The sequence below is a fragment of the Talpa occidentalis genome, unplaced genomic scaffold (assembly GCF_014898055.3).
Source record: "Talpa occidentalis isolate TD23 unplaced genomic scaffold, MPIMG_talOcc4v2.1 talOcc4.16, whole genome shotgun sequence".
NCBI classification, from domain to species: Eukaryota; Metazoa; Chordata; class Mammalia; order Eulipotyphla; family Talpidae; genus Talpa; species Talpa occidentalis.
This window is the reverse complement of record NW_023601653.1, coordinates 60,063,718-60,084,466: the sequence shown is the minus strand read 5'-3', so window position 1 is coordinate 60,084,466 and position 20,749 is coordinate 60,063,718. Positions and strand designations below refer to the sequence as shown.

At 39.3% G+C, this 20,749-nt stretch overlaps 2 protein-coding genes across 3 annotated transcripts in view; one reads left to right on the top strand and one right to left on the bottom strand.

The window, feature by feature from the left end:
* Positions 1–216: 216 nt before the first annotated feature.
* On the bottom strand, positions 217–19,179 carry ARHGDIB (Rho GDP dissociation inhibitor beta). The gene is made up of 6 exons (XM_037514294.2): positions 19,095–19,179; positions 10,598–10,783; positions 9,807–9,890; positions 6,436–6,512; positions 2,802–2,865; positions 217–1,072 (listed from the first exon to the last, which is right to left on the bottom strand). The coding sequence occupies exons 2-6, from the start codon at positions 10,773–10,775 to the stop codon at positions 873–875; spliced, it is 603 nt and encodes a 200-aa protein (XP_037370191.1). The 5' UTR covers positions 10,776–10,783; positions 19,095–19,179; the 3' UTR covers positions 217–872.
* PDE6H (phosphodiesterase 6H) overlaps positions 7,971–20,749 on the top strand; it is a 40,478-nt gene continuing 27,699 nt past the window's right edge. For both annotated transcript variants that reach the window (XM_037514296.2, XM_037514297.2), the window contains exon 1: positions 7,971–8,008. The gene's annotated coding sequence lies outside the window, so the exon portion shown is untranslated. The remainder of the gene's footprint in view (positions 8,009–20,749) is intronic.

The window sequence follows — 20,749 nt, the reverse complement described above, 5'->3', positions numbered from 1 at the left end:
CTTGTGATAATACTGCATATAATTTAAATTGAGATTTTTCTGTCATTTAGAATATTCATTGCCCACTGCCCTGGAACAAGTGTTCAAACTGTTCCTAGTGATGCAAATACCTCCTATATTGTGCCCTGCCCCACACCCTCTGAGAAAACCCATGAATGCCAATCATCCAATGACCATATCTGTTCAAGGGAAGAAAGCAAAAAAATAAGATTCTCAGTCAGATCATACAATTGCTTTATTGCTTTTTCTTTTGTGGAGTTTACAGAAAAAAAAAAAAAACAAAACCCGTTTGGCAGGGAATGTGATTAGAAGAATTTAGGGATGGGAAGAGCTATGGGAACCCAAATGAGAGTACCATTAGTGGTGACTTGAACACTTCTTGGCCTAGTGGGGATTGCTGTAATGAGCATAAGAGAGAAATAGATAATAGATCACTAGATAGATAGATAGATAGATAGATAGATAGATAGATAGATAGATAGACAGATACCTTTGAAGACCTGGCCAGGATGGGCGGTGAGGAGTGGGCAGGATTAAAGCCTGCATTAATCTTGGCCTTAATCTTGAAAAACATGCTGAAACTGATTACAGGGGGCCATATATAATAAGCATAGGAGCATCAGTTTTATGCTGTGGTCTATGGGATTCCATTCCATCCTGGTGCCAGGCTCACTAGTGCCAAATATGACAGTTTGTTTTACTGCCTATTTTGATAGAGAACATGGGATAAGATGCATCAATAAGAAAATGTGGGGAAACTAGAGCGAAGGGAAGCTGCTGTGAACAGGGAGGAGGAACAGGGCAGTGACAATGACCATGGCTGAGCTGATTCTTCTGGGTGGCAATGCCAGGGAAAGGGATGGCAGAGACACTTATTCTGTCCACTCCTTCTTAATGGACAGGTTCCACTCCCAGGTAAGATGGTCATGCTTGTCATCATCAGTGAAGAAGGACTTGTTGTGGTAAGTGCCTCTGGCCAACATGCCCTTGGGAGCCTCCTCCATAGGAGTTAGGAACTCATATTCCTCTAGCCGAGGTCCATAGCTGCCAACCATATATACTGCTTTATCCACTAGGAAGAAAGAAAAGTTCATTAGGGTAAGAGTCTGATAAAGGAAAAACATGCACACTGGAGAATTTGGAGCACAGCTTATAGTGATTAAAGTCAAGAGCTATAGTTTTCAAGCCTGGCTAAACATGAGCTTTACCTGGGACCCTGATTTTTTAGTATTAAAATTTTTTATATCGGCATGCCTTTTAATAAAAATTTCCTTTTACCATCTCCCAAAAACTATGGTTCAATAATCTGCTGTGGGTCCACAGAATTTTTAAAAGCATCACAGATGATTCTAGTATCAGGAAAGTTGGGGAATGTGCCCCAAACCAATGTGGATCAAGATTCTTCTTGTGAAGATGTAACTGATTGTACCATAGAAAAAAAAATCCCAAACTAGTTGAGACCTGAGTTCTGGTCTCAGCTCTGTAACTACTTCCTAATATATACAACAGTTTCGGAGTTCCCATCCCTTTTTCTATGTAATGAATTCAAGGATCTTCTATCTACAAACTATCAGTCTACAGTATATTGATTGGAGATAATAAGGTACTAGCTGGTGATCAGAATGAGCAGACTTCATGGATGGAATAATTGGATGGAACAAGAAAATACTTTGGTTAAAATAAAAGCAAAGAATTGGGACACATGGTGAAAACAGACAACCAAAGTTATTTACAGGTTAGTAACTGGGATATATACTAAGAATGGCTTGGGATTAGCAAGTATAGTAAAGGTGAGTAGCTGGACAGACAGCATGTCATTGGCTGTTATGTGGGGTAAGTCTGAAGGAACAACTACAGACACATCATTGTCCTCTTGCCTAAGTTAGGGAACTTAATCTCTATGCCCAAAGGAAAATAGAAAACTGAACTATTTTTTCATGAGACTATATATTGGCCAGACTAGTTAAGATCCTTCAGGTCAATACTCTTCTATGAGATCTGAGTAACTGAGTGGTTCTCTACGTTGTGCAAATTTATGAAAAAAATTCTCCCCATCTCTTGCTTATGGGTTTGTTAGAACTAACCTATGTATTACTGTTTCATATCTCTGGGGGAAGAGAGTCCCTCAGGTAAAAGGAAATGGAGAAGTTCTGTTACATTTCTACTTTTCATTTCTGCCAGTAGTGAAGGAAGAAAACTGAAGACAGGTTCCCAAGGCATGCACAGTTCAGGTACAACCTATCAAGTACAACTGTAGATGAAGTAATCTTAGGTTATTTGTCTCAGTTAGCTGGCTTTTCTCAATTTGAGAAAGTTTTTTTTTTTCTATTTGTTTGTTAGGAACCCCCCACCTCTACCTGTCCTCCCAGTTACTCCCAGCTCCCATTCCCATCAGATACATATAACATCAAATAGGTCTTTCCTTATCCTATTTTGGATTTCTTTGACACACAAAAATTATACCTATGAACTGCCTTTTTTTTTTTTTTTTTACTTTTGAGATTACTTTTATGTACGTTATTTCATTTAAGCCTATCTTGGTTCCTCTTCTCCTTTATGAGTAATAAAGTTGAATTCCAGAAGCTAAATGCGGAAGGTTAGTAGCTGACCCAGTCTAAACTAGGTTTCCTGAATGTAGACTTGCCATTAATGTCTAGGTTAGAGTTATGTGTGCGAGTGTGCGTATCCACAGCTTTTAGCAGATTCTAAACTAAGTCTATGGTGAAAAATTGTTAATAACTAGAAGATTAAGTAACAGTTAGAAGGGGTGTTTGGGACAGTGTACAGTGTGGGTCTCTTACCTTTCATCCCAGTTCGGTAGGTGTGCTGAACATATTTCAGGCCTGACACAATGTCCTTGTTCACCTGTAGGTAGAAGGATCCAAATAATTCCGATTAAAGAAGGTCTTTTCTTTTTCCTCCTCTTTCATGATGATCTTGCCTACCTCAGTCTTTTCTGAGGTGAAAGGACCGAAGATTTATTTCAGAGTAAGTGTTGTTACTACTATCATTTAGTGTGGTGGTAAGGCAGAGACGAGAGCTGAGATCGTAAGGTTCGATGTCAATCTGGTTTTCATCATTGAATGCTGTGATTTTTCTTTCTAGGGGTGGGGTGATTAATGAAAACATTGTCTCATATGCTTCATTATATTTCTCCTTCCTCAATGATCCAAAAAATGGTTTTTGAGTTCCTCTCCCTGATATTAGTATCCAAAAGACTGTCCTTGTCTTAGGACGGGTCACAAGGTACCCATGGAAATTATTACTATGTAAAGATCTGAAAATCCTAACCTCAGAAAGGATCCACCTAGCATATGAAAAACAAATAACTGGGGGAAAAGTCGTAGTGGAAAATTAGGTCTAGAAGATGGTTGTTCCGGTAATGTAGCTGTGATTTGAGTCTACAGATGAGGGATGGGCCACATGAAAACATCCTCCCCATATGTAAATAACCAGTGAAATCCACTCGTGTCTGCCAAGCATTTTGGATCTCATTTCCAGACGTTGTCTGAGATCTTGCCACTTCCCCAAGCCTTTCAAAGAAAATTCACTAGAGCAGAATGAAAATATAGACAGGCAAAGCACTTTGTTTTTCCATGATTCATTTACCTAGGTCTGAACTGGACTGTCTTAATTTTATACAGTAGTCATGTCTATACAAACAAATTAAAGTGGACATTGCGTCACTAGCTAGAGAGCTTGGTTAATTGTTCATCAATATGAAGAACTCATGCATCTTAAATTATTTCTCCCCAATAATAATTATAACTACCCCCCATTTTTTGAGAAAATGAAGAAACCAATCTGTCAGTGTACATTTTGTCTTGTTGGCAATGAGGTAGCATAGCAGTGAACACTGCCATCTTATGTTCTAGACTGTTATTTAGTAAAATCTGAAGTATAAAACTATTGAAAGCAGACAGAATGAAAACAGCTTCATGGAGGAAACAGTGATAAAATAAAACCCAAATGTTCTGATTACTCTGACTCCCACAGAAATGGGGAAAGTGAATGCATCATTCTAGAAGTCTCTAAGCTGGTTCCTTGGATCTAGCAGGAGTTTGGCGGAAAAGCAGGCCAAGAAACAGAATAATTGTGAATAATAAATGCTACAAAACAAAGAGTCTCCTTTCTACATCTTCTCGAAGAATCCACTTCGTATAAATGTGTGTGAGGATAAAAAATATTTTGAATATTCATAGCATTCACTTCCTTTGTCTGTTTGTTCCTCCCCATTATCTCTTCCATGCTCATAGAAAGAAGCCTTGGTGACATGAATAAATGTGAGGACTGTGGAAGTTAGATATACTACATTTTCTTGGGAGGCAGTAGGAAAAATGAGAGAAACTAAAAGAACCATCCCAGGCCAAGTTTGGGAGAGTGTTACGAAGTTTGGGGGTATAAAGAGAAGAATCCCGAGAGTATTTTGAGGGATAATGAAAGAGTATGTTGCTGGTGTTGTAAATGCAAACTTCCTTGGACATTATTCAAGAGTTTTTAGTAACAATTTAATTTGCTTCTCAAATGTTTTCAATTTTGAGCTGGTGTTTCTGCCAGGGGTAGCTCTATGCTGAGACAGGACACAGGGTGGTTCAACTTCGTGGACTATATACAGAGAGTGGCTTTTCTTCTGTTAGAGACAAGGCCAGATCTCTGAAGAAGATTTGAAAACTCCTTTCTGTGCCCTGTTCCTCCATCCTCTTAATGTGTAGCCCTGATGGCCAAAGACCCACACCACTGCAGTCTTCCAAGCTTCCCACCCAGAGCAGGCTTTTCCAGGCTTTTCCTTCACATCTTATTCACATCAAAGTTTGTTTATCATATTTCATTTGATAAAAACTGGGTTACTAAATTAACAAAATAGGACAATAGCATTAATGATTTAAATTTGGACAAATAAGTAACCTATTCTAGGCATATTTGAATACAGTTCCTTACCAGACTCTCTCAGGTCCTTCAGTAATAAAGAACTATAGGAAACTACAGTACTGCTGGAAATAAGTGAACAATAGCTCACTGTCTATTATAGATTAGGCTTCAACAAATATTTTTGGAATGAAACTTTTTTTAGGCATGTTTGTGTATGGTAGAGAGATATTGTTGATGGAATCACACCCTACACCATGGAAAGGATTCTGGCCCAGTGTACAAATTGAGGGCAGATGGGGTCTTCCTTAGTAGAGACCAGACCCTGGAGGATATGTCTGAGTGGGAATGAGGGACAACCAAGGCAAACACAAACAATTAAAAGCAAACAATAAATTTCTGCCCTGTTTGTTTTCCAAGTCAAGGTGACTTTACAGTTTTGGCTGCTCATTGAGTATGTATCTATTCATTCTTTATCAGTTTCTCTCCTATTTATTTTTTTTAAAGATTTATTTATTTATGCATACAAGAGCTGGAGTACAGGCTAGAAATGTGGGGGGTGAGAGGATCCACCAGAGACATAGTGGGTAACAGAACAGGCAGACTGACTGAAATATACTACTGAGGGGAGCAATGGGCGAGACAGGAGAGGTCTGCCTCGCCATGTGGGTTTCTCCCTGGCTGGCTGGGGATCGAGCTTGTGCTGCAGAGGCTGCCAACTGCTTCATAAAGCGGTGCTTAACCCCCTGAGCCACCAGGGAGGCCCTCTCCTATCTATTTTTGATTTTATCTGGTTACCTGCTACATAACTATAAATGTTCCTAAAGTATTTGTGACTTTTTAATTTTTTAAAACAAAATTTTATTGATTTACTGCTAATTTATAATACTATATATATTTTAGGAGTACAGCTTCACACCTCTATTTTGTTATAAGCCTCACCTTACCCACTGTGAATTTCTAGTGCCATTCTCATGATCAAATTGACCCCCCCACCCCATATCCTTTTCTCCCTCCTTCCTCTATAACTATAATTACTACTTCCAGTTATTTACCAAGGACCATGCTCTCTGGACTTATATAATCATTGAGCAATTACAGTTGAGTCTGTGTCTTTTATATTTTCTTTTTCTATTAATTGATTCATTCATTATCTATTTCTCAACAATTTTTCCCTAAATCTCTCCTGTTTGCAAAGTTTTGTGTGAAATATTGGAGGGAAGGGCTCTAGTCTCTCCGTATCTCATGGTGCTTAGACTGTGCAGGAGAAATGACACAAATCGTACAATACAGAGCAGTGTGTGCCTGGTGGAGGTGAATGTGAGGAGTTCATGGAGAGAGGAATCCCACTGACTTAAGTGATTCATGGGAATAGTTGGGAAAAGGCAGGAAGCAAGGGTAAGTTTCAAAGATAGAGTTCAGAGATGGGCAGAAGATAGTCCTAATCCAGGGGAACAAAAGAAACAAAAAGTATGCCAATGTGGTAATGTGAGGAATTTGACTTTTTCTTTTCCTGTTGATAGGAAAAATTTAAACTTTATAAAAACATACATGGCAATGGTAACTTACTTTGAAGTGAATTTTGACTCTATATTCAACACCTTCCTTGAGCACAAAAGTTTCTTTTTTGAAGGCTTCAAGATCCCCTGTAGAAGTGAATTTAGAAAGAGTTTATTCTCCTGGGAAGGAGATACACTAGAGGACGAATGAAGTCTTTGCTCCAGAGCCATTTGCTAGGCCCCTCATAACAACATGGTCCAGATGGCTCTCAAGTCAGAGTGTTTGATATTCGTTGCTGTGCGTACCACACTTGAAATGCCTGAGATCTTATAGCTAGAAGAAAGACATGTGATAGACCTTTTCCTCTAAGTTTCCTGACAGCCCTAAAGGTATACACTACCATTAATGAGTTATATGTAAAAATAAGACTTTTTTCATTGAGATATAATTTACATATAACTTAGTTTCAGGTGTATGGCATGATGATTCAATATTCCTATATATTTTTAAATGATCACCATGAAAATTCTAATTAATATCCACCACCATATGTTGTTAGAAAACAATGTGTTTTCCAATAGTCAATAATAAAAGCAAAGTTATAACCTATCATCCTAGAGGGAAGTCTGAATTATCTTTTTAATCTGTTTATGAAAATGATATTGCATACATGTGGTAAAATGAAGAGGTGATTAACGAATATGTCCCTACCTTCACATAAAGAAATAGAAAGAAAATGTACTGGAGTAATAGCTATTGCTTTTGTAGATTTGGTAATGTTTGTAGTATTTTCTAGTTTTTAAAAATGTACTTGTTTTTGAAACTTTTTATTATTTTAAATAATCACTTTTGTTCTTAATTTTGCACTTGCATTTGTAGTTTCATATTTTTAAAGGATAGTCACTTAAGGGGAACAAAAGAAACAAAAAGTATGCCAACATGGTAATGTGAGGAATTTGACTTTTTCTTTCCCTCTTCAGTTTCAGACTCCATAAAAACAGGATTTACCCGTAGTCTCTTAACCCTATTAGAGAGGTAATCTTTCTCTGTTCTCCTATGTGATCCAGCATAATTTGACAGTCAAGTGCATATGTTTGCTTTGCATAGCTCTGTTTATACACTTTTTGCACATAACTGGTACTAGCATGAGATGTATATGTATTTAGAGAGAGATCTATATATCTAATATATTTATAAATTATATATGTATACGGAAATCTAATTATCTATCTCCCTCCCTCCCTATGATTCAATTCTAAAGTTTCTTTATGCCAGAAAAGGGGCAGACACCAAGTTTTCCCTGCAATATCCTCAAGCTCTTCTGAACAGATTTTCTGTGTGCTATTGAGACCTTATCTTGCAGCTGACAATTGTATCTGGTAGTGTTACACAATCACACAGGAAGAGGTCTGAGTTCTGGAGGGATGCTAGAATGTGGGGGTAGTTAAAATGGTGTGTTTGCTCTAATGATTTCAGTTGAACAGGAAGTGTGTCTTTTCAGCCTCTGCTTTCCTCCCTCTGACAAAAGCCCATATAAGGAAGAGAGTGGATCTTTCCTGTGTGAGGGGAACTACCTTGCTGCTGAGTCTACTGTTTGAGAATTTTGCCTTGCTGCTGCAGGGGGCCTTGTTGCCCCAGCCAGGTAAGACACTGGTAAGCAGCTAAGAAAAGGGCCTTCCACCATGGGGCCGAAGCTCAAAAAGCCTCACACTGTGGGGCTGAAGAAAAAGGGCCACACACCGTGGGCCAAAGATTTTTAAAGAACCTTACACCATGGGGCTGAAGATTAAACATCCCTTTGTTTTTTGTTCTTGGTCATAAATAGAAAAAACTACTTGAAATATACATTGGGCAATAAATTATACGTATAAGAATATTGTAAATACATGGCATGGAGAATTACCTACTTAAAAATTAAATACTGAATAATTTGGCCCACTTGACATAATAATAATAATAATTGTGAAAGAGCATGCCTGATAAGCAACCCAGAGATGGCTGCGGATTTTCCTTTTATGGAAATTCCGTAAAGAAGCCTTGTAATGATTCATAAAGTTGATTACATTAGGAGTTTTTAGGTAGAAAAAAGTTCTAATAACTGATTACCGGGAAGCAACTGGTCTCTATCCGCAGGCCGTATAGCTAGAGGAGTCTCCTGATATTGTAGCCTTGGTGATAGGGATGTCCCAAGGACTATTAGCTGTCTTAGGTAGTTGTTTAGGCTGAAATAATGAATCTAAGTTTTAATAATCTATTAACTTTTAAGGTCGTTTCTTTTATCAAAACACGTAGGTGCCAAAATGTCTCTGGGAAAGGAATGTACTGATTGTTTCTGTTTTGCTTCTATGCATTCAATGATGTATTCCCACCGCTTGCCTTAATGTATAAAGACCCGATGAGACCCTCAGCTGGAGATAATTGCATCAAAAAGAGTGTCTGTCTGCCTCACCCCCCTCCCCTCAGGTGCCCGTTGCATCCTTTCAGGGACACCTGACCCGACATTTTGCTGGAGCTGGTCTTTGGCACCTTGCTTTGTCTCTCGAGTCCACTTTTTGAATTTGGTAGCGATTTATTTTCATTAAAGATCTGCCTTTAATGCCCCCAAACTCCTAGATCTGTGGTCCTTTCCTCATTTCTCTTAGAGGCTACTTTCCCTCAAGAAGGTGGAAGAACATAATATCTTAATTTGTATTTTTTTTTTAGTGGGGGGAATTTGTTTATTTGACAAGAATCAGAGCCTTAAGCTAAAGTTACAAGTACTTTAAGTAAAGTAACAGTTACTTTAAGTAAAGTAACACCATTCTTCAGGAGGTCTTAGATTGCTCCTTGCCTTCAGGTAAGATCTACAGTTCATAAAAGATCAATCCTCTCTTTTTTTATTTTTGCATAGAAGAACTGGGGTGAAGGCCAGAGGTATGGGGGGGTAAGAAGATTCACCAGAGACAGAGTGGGGAACAGAACAGGCAGATTGACTGAAATACACTGCTAAGGGGAGCAGCTGGCGAGACAAGAGAGGTCTGCTGTGCCATATGTTGGCTAACTCCCTGGCCAGGGAGTGAACTCAAAGCGGTGAAAGCTCTGAAACCAACAAGGAGGCCCAAAAATCAATCCTTTCTTTGGTATTTATATTTTAGGAACATTACAATTCCAAAAGTATACAGCTTGCTTCTTAATATTTCTACTAGCAGTTTTTCACATGAATAGTAATTAAAAATCTGAAGTATTATGCAAATAAATATATCCAGTACTTATGAGGCAGAGATTGGGCTTTTCATTAAGCTTGGAGAATACTGTGCACCCTCCAAGCAATGATTTGTGAACTGGCCCTAAGATTTATCTCAGTAGGGATTCCTTTGGCCAAGTGAGACAAGGGATAGATACCAGATTACCTCAGCAATATAATTACACACCCCCTGAGCAGACCAGATATGTCCACTTACCAGTAAGGTCCATGGTGATTGGTCCAGGAGCACTCTCACAAACCAAGGTAAGGCGGGTGACAGTGACATTGGGAGCTGATGGGTCTGCAAGATTCCAAAGGGAATGTGAGCGCAGGGAAGAGACATATGCATATAACTGTATATATGTGTGTGCATGTGTGTGTGTGAGTGAGTGTGTTTGTGTTTGTGTGTGTTTCAAATAAGACAGAGAAATATAAAAAGAATCATGATGTCTCTACAGGGAGTAGAAATGGAAATGGAAGTGGCAGATTCTCCATGCTTGATCTTAATGGCCTTATAAATTACAGCAATGTTATTTCTGCTGCAGGCACTTGTAGGTCCATCTCAATTAGCTAAGGGTAGCCACTATAGTTGGGCATCCCTCATTTATATTTTTGGGCCATGTTTTATTTTGTCATGTATGTGGAAGAGATGAATGCTTAGGTAGGACTGAGAAGAGAAAGAAGGAGAAAATATGAGGGAGAGTATGATTTTTTTTTTTTTATTGAGGTAACTTTAGTTTACAACAGGAGAAAACACAATTCTAAATGGTAGTCTGGAATGCTTTCTAAATTTTCCCTATGTGATATTTTTGCCTATTGCTATTTCTACTTGCTTCTTAACCCTAAAGAAGACTTAATTATACATAACTTTATGAGCCTCTAAAGATGTGGCTCACTCATGTAACCCTGGAAGTACTCAGTACTCTCTCCTTTGCACCTGCTTTCTAGTAGCTGAAATATGTGCCTGATCTGGGCCTTTACACCTGCCCCTCTCCCCCATATACACACCTGCCACCACAGGGCCATCCCCTAGGAGCGTTTTCTTATACTTAGTTAGGCTTTCATCATCTTTGTCCATTTCCTGCAGCTCTTTCAGTGACTTCTGAGGAGGAGGCTTATAATTGAGCTTGCTGTCCAGTTCATCATCACCCTCCTCAAGGTGTGGTTCTGGGGTCTCTTCGGTCATTTTGATCTCTGTCAGAGAGAGAAGATGCTAGACCATTAGCTAAAAGTCTGTGGATGTGAAAAAAAAATTTAGGCCTGTATTTACACCATCCTTGCCCTAATAGGCTTCCATAATTTGTCAGTGATCTTTCAGGAGAGGTTCCCTGGTTCAACCTGTTATAGTTTTTCATGAAATTAGAATATAATATGTTCCAGTTTCTTCTCTGACTTGCCTGGATTTCTTTGTTGTATGATGAATATCTCTTATTCACTGAGTAAAACTGACAAGGAAGAAATAACTAATTTGTGAATAATATACTGTAAGTGAAGCTAAATAGCACAAACAGACCTGAATAATGAACAACTAGACCTAGTTCAAATAATATTTTTAAATTGTTGCAGTCCTCTAAATCTGTCCCAGCTCACTAGTGTCAAAACTCTCATCATGTACAATCCCAGGTCTGATGGTTTCCAGAGGCAAGACACTTGCCAAAGAAATTTGACTTTTTCTTCAGTTTCCCTGAACCCCCAAGAAACCTCACAAGTAACTCATGAGAAGTTGTGGCCCTTGTGATGCTACCTGAGGAGTCTGAATGATTCCCACTCAACATTGCTAACAATTCCTTGAGGGTAGGTAGTAGATTCTGTGTTTCTCTTGAATGGAGCATAACATACAGATAGTTCAGTGTTTGCTGAACATTCTGTTCTTTTGAACTGAATGATGCAAAGGACTCTTTAAATCCCTCTACACCAAATTGTAAGTATCAGTACATCTTTGCTACCCCTCCATCAATCTCCCCACTTCTCTTTTAGTACCTCTCTGCCCAATCAGATTTCCAGTGACTTGATGCTCGAAAGCCTCACCTGAGCATACACTGGAATTTGTCTGCTTCCATTGTCATGTACATTAACTTGTTTTGTGTTAAAACATTGAGGATCTAATAAAATCATTCCACACTTAAGGGCTACTGACTGGAAAACAGATTTAAAAAATAATTCTGTTAGGGCATATGTAGTAGGTCTTTTCAGAGCTAAAATGAAACTTGGATGTGATATCTTCCAGTCCTTCAATAATCATTGAGAAATGGACATTCAGAGGATAAGAATATTGCCCAAATTCACACAGCTGTATAAGATACAGTGTCCTAATAAAGAGGAAGGAATCTCTACTGGAAGAATTTTAGGTGCCATGGCTGGCAGCAGTGGACCTATTTGCGGAAACAAGGGTGATCTTTGGACAAGGAGATCATTTCCTGATGCCTTCTAGTTCTCCACCAAGGTTAACGTGCTTTCTTGCCCATGGGTAAAGGCTTCATTGCTTCTAAGTGGCACAACACTGTAAGACAATATCTGTCACATCCTATCCTGAGTGACTCTGCAACCTTTATAAAGTCCATTGGGAATGATATAATCTCTGGCCTAAATCATTTGTGCCTCTGAATTTCAATGCCACTGTCACTGGCAACAGGAAGAAAAATAATTTGGAAGTGAAGCCAAACAAAGCATTTTCACAGTACAAACAAGAAAATAAATGACTTTCCTTGGCTTCTCAATCCTCTCTTGGCTAAATGACAAGTCAGACATGATGACCCCTCATCAGCTCTGAAAACAGCACTGCAATGCCCAGGTCCACTTCCTGTACAGGAAGGAAACATGCAGGTCTGTTCCTATGGCAACCTCTGCTTCAGCTGAAGACCCAGAACCACTCAAAGCTGAGCCTCTAGAGAATAGCACAATAAACGTCATGACTAACTCAACTCATATTCCAAATAACACTTTGGGAAAGTGAATTAAATTGTTGGATAAACAATGAAATATGCAGTGGGTAGAGGTTGTAGGTGGATAGTTTAAGGTCTATCATTAAAGGGCAGATGAAGAGCAACCTAGATAAGACTACTCAAATGAGACATGTTCTCTGGTGACACCCACAAGCCTGACCAGATATGCAGGGTGGAGGTCACATAAGAAACCCAGAGACAGGTTATTTACAGGTGAGGACATCTTAACCCCTGGGGCAGACCTTTCTGAATACATTGCTTGGTACTAATTAGCCATCTGCTTGATGTCTGACCATCACATGATTACATCACACTCAACCATAACTAGCTCAAGATGATTTCAGTAACCTGCAGAAAACTATAACTTTGCACTAACCTGCAGAAAACTGTAACTTTGCACTATAACTTTCTGAATAGTGAAGGGGGAGAGAGAGAGAGAGAAAGAGAGAGAGAGATATTAAAATAGTTTGATCTAATTATATAATTATATAACATAAGAAAAAGAGGTATGATGTCAGGTGACCCCAAACCAGTTCATGCTGGAAAACTGATTAGAAAACATGAAAGGTGAACAAATAGTTGTTTACAGGACACTGTGCTTTAATATAGTGATGTTTAAGTTATTTTCCAAAGTAGAGAAGGAACTGGAAGATGGACAGTATAAACCATACTAGAAGGATCCAGCTGGTTGAATGGTTGGATCTTGTTATATATTATAGGCCTGTAAAAATCAGATGAAAGTTATAGTCTTTACAAAAGGTATAGAAGAATAAGTCAATTAAATTGTGCATGCAGTCCAAGGTTTCATGGATCTCTGAAATCCCTCATAGACTTTATTGGAGCCCAAGATTAGGAATATGCCCTTGAGACTGTAATTTATGGTAAACATAAATTTATGTAGCAGAGGTGAGTGCTATAGAGGATATGTGCTTCTCTTTGAGGCTGGATGGATCAACAACACAATTTGGCCTCAGCTAAAGATCATGTCCATGAACCCAAAATGCTCCTCCAAGAAGCAGATACCAGGTAACATCTACATCTGAGGGGCTGTGGCCACTAGGCAGAGGAGCAAAGGTACAGGGGGCGCTTCTTTAGAAGAGTTCTGGGTCTGTTTGATTTTGGATATATCTTGCTTCTCTCATCTAGGCCTCATCACACATAGGTTTGGGTTCTGATTTTGCTAACTGTGACTCTGTGAACAAATGTTTTTCAATATGGTGGAACTTACTTTCTTCCTCTGGGGAAATGTGGGGGGGAGGCGCTGGTTACAGTAGACCACCTCTGGGTGGTTTCTTTTACTAAGACCTCTTTCTGCAATTTTCTCCTGTCCTGTGGCTATATGTCAGCAAAGTTGCAGGCATTCCATCATTTTATTTCACCTATGTTTATAGGAGACTATTTTATTATTTCTAACTTAGAGAATTTCCAAAAGATTTTGTGTCTCCAATTTTATAATTAATCTCTGGAAAACCTCAGATTTCCCCAAAGCCATGGCTGATTCAATGACAGAATGATTCAATGATTTCTATGGTTTAACAATCTCTGTGGTTTAACAATGACTTCCCGAACTCTATGTGTATAGTTAACAACAAATATCAGTTCTCCCTTTTTATTCTCCCATTCCGTGGTTGATTGCTAAAATAAGAACAAGTGTTTTATAAATCCTACAGACTGATTTTTACTATTGATGATCGTGATTATAATAGTTATCATATATAGGTGCTAAGTGCTTGCATGAAGATTATTTCATTTAGTCTTCATCTACTTTAAGTGTGGGCATTATCATCATCCTTTTCTACAGATCAGAGAAGACAAGTTGGGTAAGGAGTAGAGTTAATGTCTAAGCCCAGGTTGTCTGACTTGTAGGAACTATGCTCTTGTTAAGAAGTGACAGTGAAGTTATAGGGCTCACCAGCCATCTTGGGATTCTAGCTCGGGGGCACAGACAGGTCAAAGCTTCTTTGCAAACTCTGTAGTGACAACTTTGACAAAGCAAGGACGTTTCATGTATGTCATATAAAAAGTTTTAGTGCAACTCTGCCCCATTCCCTAGGCCGGGTCACAAAGCCTCACTGTGTTCCATTTTCATCCTCTGCGAAATGAAGTGGTTACATTAGGAGAGCTCTGTTGCCCCTTCTTAATCAATGACTCCAATATTTCTTAATATAAAGAAGCCTGTGAAATATTAAAGCAAAAGAGGAAGTGGAGATAGGGTAGGGGAGAACCCAGCCATCAGCACAGCACATTGTTTGACTTTTTCACCTTCCTCTGAGCTAGCTTTGTTTTACAAGGAACAGAGCTGTTTCAGTTTTTTGCTTCTTCATATATTGTTCTTTGGTTCTTTACGTAGGAAAAGTGAAATGCAGAGTTAATAATTCTATGTTTTATGAGGTTAATGTGGGCTTTTTCAGGCCGCAAGCACATAGGGCTATTTTTTCATGTGCATAGGACTCTAGTTATCTCTACTTTCTGCTTCATCGTTGCCTATCTTGCTTCTCTCATCTAGGCCTCATCACACATAGGTTTGGGTTCTGATTTTGCTAACTGTGACTCTGTGAACAAATGTTTTTCAATATGGTGGAAATTCACAGATGAATTTCCGCAGTGGAACCCTCACACCCCCATTTTTTCTGTTCAGTTAAACAATGTCAAGCAGTACATGTGCTGCGGTGTGAATTTAATCTTCTCATGCATAATTAAAAGGCCAAATTAAGCTAGTATGTTTACTTATGACATGACTATGACCTAGCACACACTTGGTGTTTTTCAAACTGATGCAAATTAAGTGACGTTTCCAAGACACCGAAAGCAAAATTCATGTATAAATTTACACTAATCTCAGGAGAGAGCACACTTACTTGTCTGTTTCATCGAGGTTCTAAAGGAGTCACCTTCAGAGAAAGGTAGTCACCCCCTTAGAACGGAACTGTAGCGACTGAGTCTGATGGAGCAGGGATTAAAAACTTGGCTCTGCGACTGACTGATGATAGGACTCAAGCAACCTCACAGAGACCAAAATTTTGCCACCAGTACGGTGGTGGAAATAATATTTCTTCTTGGGGTTGAAAAGTGGAGAAAATATGAAAAGTGCCCCCATCTATTGGACTATACTGGCCCACAGCAGATGTTCTATAACCCTTTTTCCCTTTCCTCCCTTCCCTGCCACGCTGCCTGTTTCATCGCACAGTTTCAGTGAAACAAGGTGACTGGCTGCCCAGGCACCAAATGCTCTCCCTTGGCTCTGCAGTGTTGACAACGTCTACTCTTTCCTCCTTAAAAATAGATGTTTCTTTGAGAAGTACGGAAAAGACAAGAAGTTCTGGGAATTGTAAGGAATGTTTATTAACTGAATCAATCTTAGAATGGAACTGTAACTATCGTATTTAAAAAAAAAAACAACTTCCACATGAACAATTTAATTTTAGATGCTATTTATTTTGCTCGCTTTCATAATTAAAGCCAGAGGTCACTCTGAGAATGATGAGAAATGATAGAGACACAGGCACAGCTAATGGAGAGAATTCCCTCTGGCTTTGCTGTAAAATACCATGGAGACTTAAGATGTCCCATAGCTGAATCTGCCAGATCATGCATCTTGTTGCACAGGCCACGAACATTAGGCAGAAGAAATAGTGGTGAGAATGGCAGAGAGAGAAGAGGAAGTACCAGAAGAAGGGAATTTCCATCAGAGAAGTACCTGTGTAAGCAGCAGCCTTCTGTCAGCCTTATCACTCCTCCTACTGAACTGGATCCTCCCTACTTTCCCCAAATCAGGAGCTGCTGCTCAGGAGAGGTCACAGAGAGTTGGGCCATTTCTACAGGACTGCCATCACTTCAGAGCTGGTCAAGGAGTTGGGTCTGCTACCTGCCTGGCGATTTGGAGAAATCCAAGTTTGTCCCGGAGGACATCAGAGCTGTCTTGGTTCTGGAATCCTCAGTGTCTCACTGTGCCGAGCAACGTGGAATAGCTGGTGCTTCCTCTCTTCCCCCTTAGTCCCTGAGCAAAAATGTCTGAAACTGCAAAGCTAGATGAGATAAACCAACCCTGTGCCTAAGTCAACTGTCTTGCTAGATACAGAAAGCTTTGAAATATCTTCAAAGCAGCAGACAAATGATAAGAAGCACAATTCTTTAACATTTTTCTTGGTGGTAGAAATGATACAGCATTTCTTGTCTGTGCATTCTTAGTACACTCTTCTAGCCCAGATTCATATGCAAGAGGAAAAAGAACTCAACCAATCTACTCAGATTTTCTGACTGACTTACGTACTCAGTACAGTCACAGAAGGTTCAAAATAAGCATGAAAAGTTAGACAAAATTAAAGGCAATTTTTTTATGATGACTACTTGTGCTTAGACTATCAGCTCCTTTAAGAAAGCCAAGTGAATTTTTACCAGCTCTGGCTATGGGCACCATGGTGTCTGGAGCCAGCATCAAGCAACTCAGAAATTGTTTATTGGATGGACAAATGTTGAAATTTTGTGAGCAATATGAGGCCCATCTCTGGGTGTGCCAATCTGGATTCTAATTCAGGATTCCAGTTGGCAATAACACTAACCCTAGAATAAAGGTCCTGAGAATGTGGGGCTAAAGAAAGGGGACATTTTTTTAAAATGTCATTCTAAGGCACTGTAGCTATTGGGTCCCTTTTGTACCAGTATGTGACTTCAGTCAAGTCATGTAACAATTCTGAGCCTCCCTGTGTCCTCTCAAAGTTCAAATCTGAAAGTTTCTAACACTAGGCCTGTCACATAGAAGGCACCCAGCAGATGTGGTTCTCTTCTCTTGCTGCTGAATTTGTAATTTGTACTCCCCTTTAGGGCTTTTCTCTTCCAGTTGATGTTTGCCATGTATCGTGCCCCATAAATTGGCCCGGGTCATTGTCTTTCAGTCAGAATGACTTTGCTGTGCTGAGATTCACAGAAAACAGAACCTCAATGTTCCTTGGAGCATGCCTCCCTAGGGACTAACTCATGCTTTCCCAAACAAGGAAGGACCACATTCTAGTGCCTGAAAGATGCCCCCAGTCAGTTCCTCCACAGCATGGCAAGTTCACTAGTGCTGGATTGGGTAGCATGGATAGAGAACTGACTGCTCTTTCAGAATTCCACACATCCCACAAAAGAAGATGATCTTGCCATTATGCTGTCTCATACCTGGATTTGGGCAAGATACTGTCTTGTCAATTTATAAAACAAAGCAATGGCAAAGAGGAATAATGACTGACACTGCCCCTCCCAACCACACATACACCCAGCGTCAACATAGACCCCTTGATTTCCTTGGGTTGATCATTTCTGCAAGGGGAGTCCCACAGGTTGTGCCTGGTTTCAATGGCTCTGGGGCCCCCTTTATGTGAAGTTCATGTGGGTCTGTGATGGGAGGGCAGTCTGCTTCCCCCCAATTTTGAATGGGTTTATCAGACCCATGCCAGAAGTTATCCTAGGTCTACAGTTTAATGATAGACTATGATTATAAGACATATTGACTGGCACATTCACTAAAAGGGAAGAAAGTATTGTAGATCAAACCTGGTGCATTTCTAATGGTGACCAAATCCAGAACCTGACATTTCTTTTTTTTTTTTTTCTTTATTTTTTTTTTGGAATTCTTTTTTTTTAACTTAAATTTTATTTTTATATTCCCCATACAATTACAACCCCCTTATTTTGATTCCAATCCCTCCTTTCCCTGCCCCCCAATCCCTCAGAACCTGACATTTCAACATTTAGAACTTGGCCCACTGACCAGGGGTCCAAGTTGGGCCCATTTGGATTTTTCTAGACCTGTTCTCTTAATAGATTTTTCAGCATCTTCTGTGTTTGTTTTTGGATGTAAATATTCTTGGATATAAAGAACTGTTTTTTGGAATCAACAACAACCATCTTTCTGCCAGTCTCATTGCAGGAACTTAATACCTGGTTTTTGTTAAGAGATAGAAATTCTATCACTGTTTAACTGGTGAGAAATAGCATGATCTACCATACTTTCCCTTGATAGCTAAATCCCATTGTACTCTGAGGGAGGCTTTCCCATGCACTTCTTTATATCACTAGAAAACTAGAAAATTCTTTAGGGGAAAACAGTTTAAAGTTTGACAGCTTTGAACATTTTTTTTTTTTTTTCATTTCTACAGTCTCTACAGTCTCTTAAAAAACAGGAAACCACATATCTCCACCCCAGCACCAACCTACCATGTACCAAGGCCTCCCCATGTAGGTTTGGATCTTTGGTCTTTTTGCTTCTGAGCTTGGTCAGACGCCAGCTGTTGCCTTGCAGGAGACCCCTTCAGGCACTCCCTAGTGGTTGTACTCAAAGCTCTTCTCCCAGGCTCCCTTCCCTCACCAGTCTGCCTCCCCTGAGTCATTGCTACCATTCCCTGCTCTGACTTCCCTTTAGATGCAGAACTGTTCCAGCAGCCTTATTACTTTCTTATCATAAACTTTGTTTAAAAGAGTAACTACCCCTCTAAAAAAACAAACCAGAGGATTATAGCCTAGTGCAGACATTTCCTGTATTTCTCTCACCTGTAGCCACCCCATCCCCAGGTTTTTCAACTTACATTCAGTGGTTCAGTCTGTCCGGGGTGCCTCTGCCTTCTCTCAACTGTGACTTCTGAATACTGGCAGTTAGAACAGGAAGGAAGTTGATGAGAAAAAAAAAAAATGTTTTAAACCTACTAGAAAAGGAAACCCTGGGCTGTCTCAAATCCTGTTCCTTTGCAGTGCATAGCTCTTGATCAGCCGACTTTGAGCAGTAACCTTGCCAATTCATGGCACATGTGGGAGGGAGCATGACTGTCCAAGTGAACATGGACATGCATGAGTGTTCGTGCAAATGCATGCAGTCTACAGCCACAAATGTTAGGAATATTGTGCAAATAGGTCTAAAAATCAAGTAATTTCTGCACATAAGCTGGCCAGTGCTAGTAGCCTAAAACCACTGACAATTAATTCCCATAGGCTTTACATTGCATCACTAACTTCTTTTCCTGTGGGGTCTTTGCCAGCTTCTTTATCAGCCAGATATGTTGAGTTTGCTGGCAGTGAACACAGAGTGCTAAGAAATTATGAATGCCAACTGCAGATTCTTGGCCCTAAATTTAAAAATTTGTCCTCAAACAGATTTTTGGAGATTTGTTGGTTATAATTTCGAGATCTTGCTTTGTATTGCAGCACAAATAATCAAATGTTGTTTTCACTGTTTTCTTTTAAATAAAAAAAACCCCTTTTGATTAAATCTAAGAATACAGATTATAAAATAATATAAAACTTCATTAATGCATAGTCTTCTAGCTCAGAATTTGTGACAATTTAACAAGTGCTAAAATTGACTGTACCATATTTGAGGAAATAGGTTGTGAAGTAATTGAAATGGGAACAAGTTGCAGAGGACATATGTAACCATTTGAAGAAACAGTTTTTAAGTCCTTAAACCACACTTCTATACATTTTCATAGATGCTGCCAATAATAGATGCTTATTTATACTCATATTTCAATATTCAGTATTTATACTGTTTCATTATCTTTAGAGCCGACTAATCAAGCAAATGCATTTGGAGAAACTGACATTGACTTTGTTGTCATCTAGATGACTGTGTGTTTTATTTACTTCATTGTGTTCTTTGGTGCCACTGGTAATATCTTATCCTTAGTCAGTAAAACTGACCTGATCAAGAAGATGGTGGTTTCAGAAAAGAGATTAATGTTAGAAAAATGTAACCCAATATTACCTTTTCTCAGGTCTTCTCTTGCAGTTTATTGCATGTATTTATCAGTTAGGAAAAAAGAATATTAAGACTTCTTGAAGAGGACAAAAACAGCAGACCTCTGCTTCTAGCCCATGCTGATAAAGAGGAGCTATTAGTGAGGCTTCTTCTCTGTATCTAACCTCGCCCAAATGGAAGAAAATGCCTGTTCTGGTAATAACACTCTTACTTTGAGGACCTTAGTTAGCCCTGTAATGCAAATGAAGCCACCAGAATTTGGAAGCCAGAAAAAATGATCAAACCTTTGAGGTATTTTCCTGCCTTTCCTTTCTGTTATAAGGACACACTTATGGTGAATTCTAGGCATATCTATAGAGTAGCAACTTTGCCAGAAACAAATGTGGAAAAATGACTGTTGAGTGTTGAAACTTCCTCTTTTTGCACAGATGTATTTCTTGGAGGCTGCAAGTCAAGACAATACACTCTCAGAAAAGACTTTTTACCCTG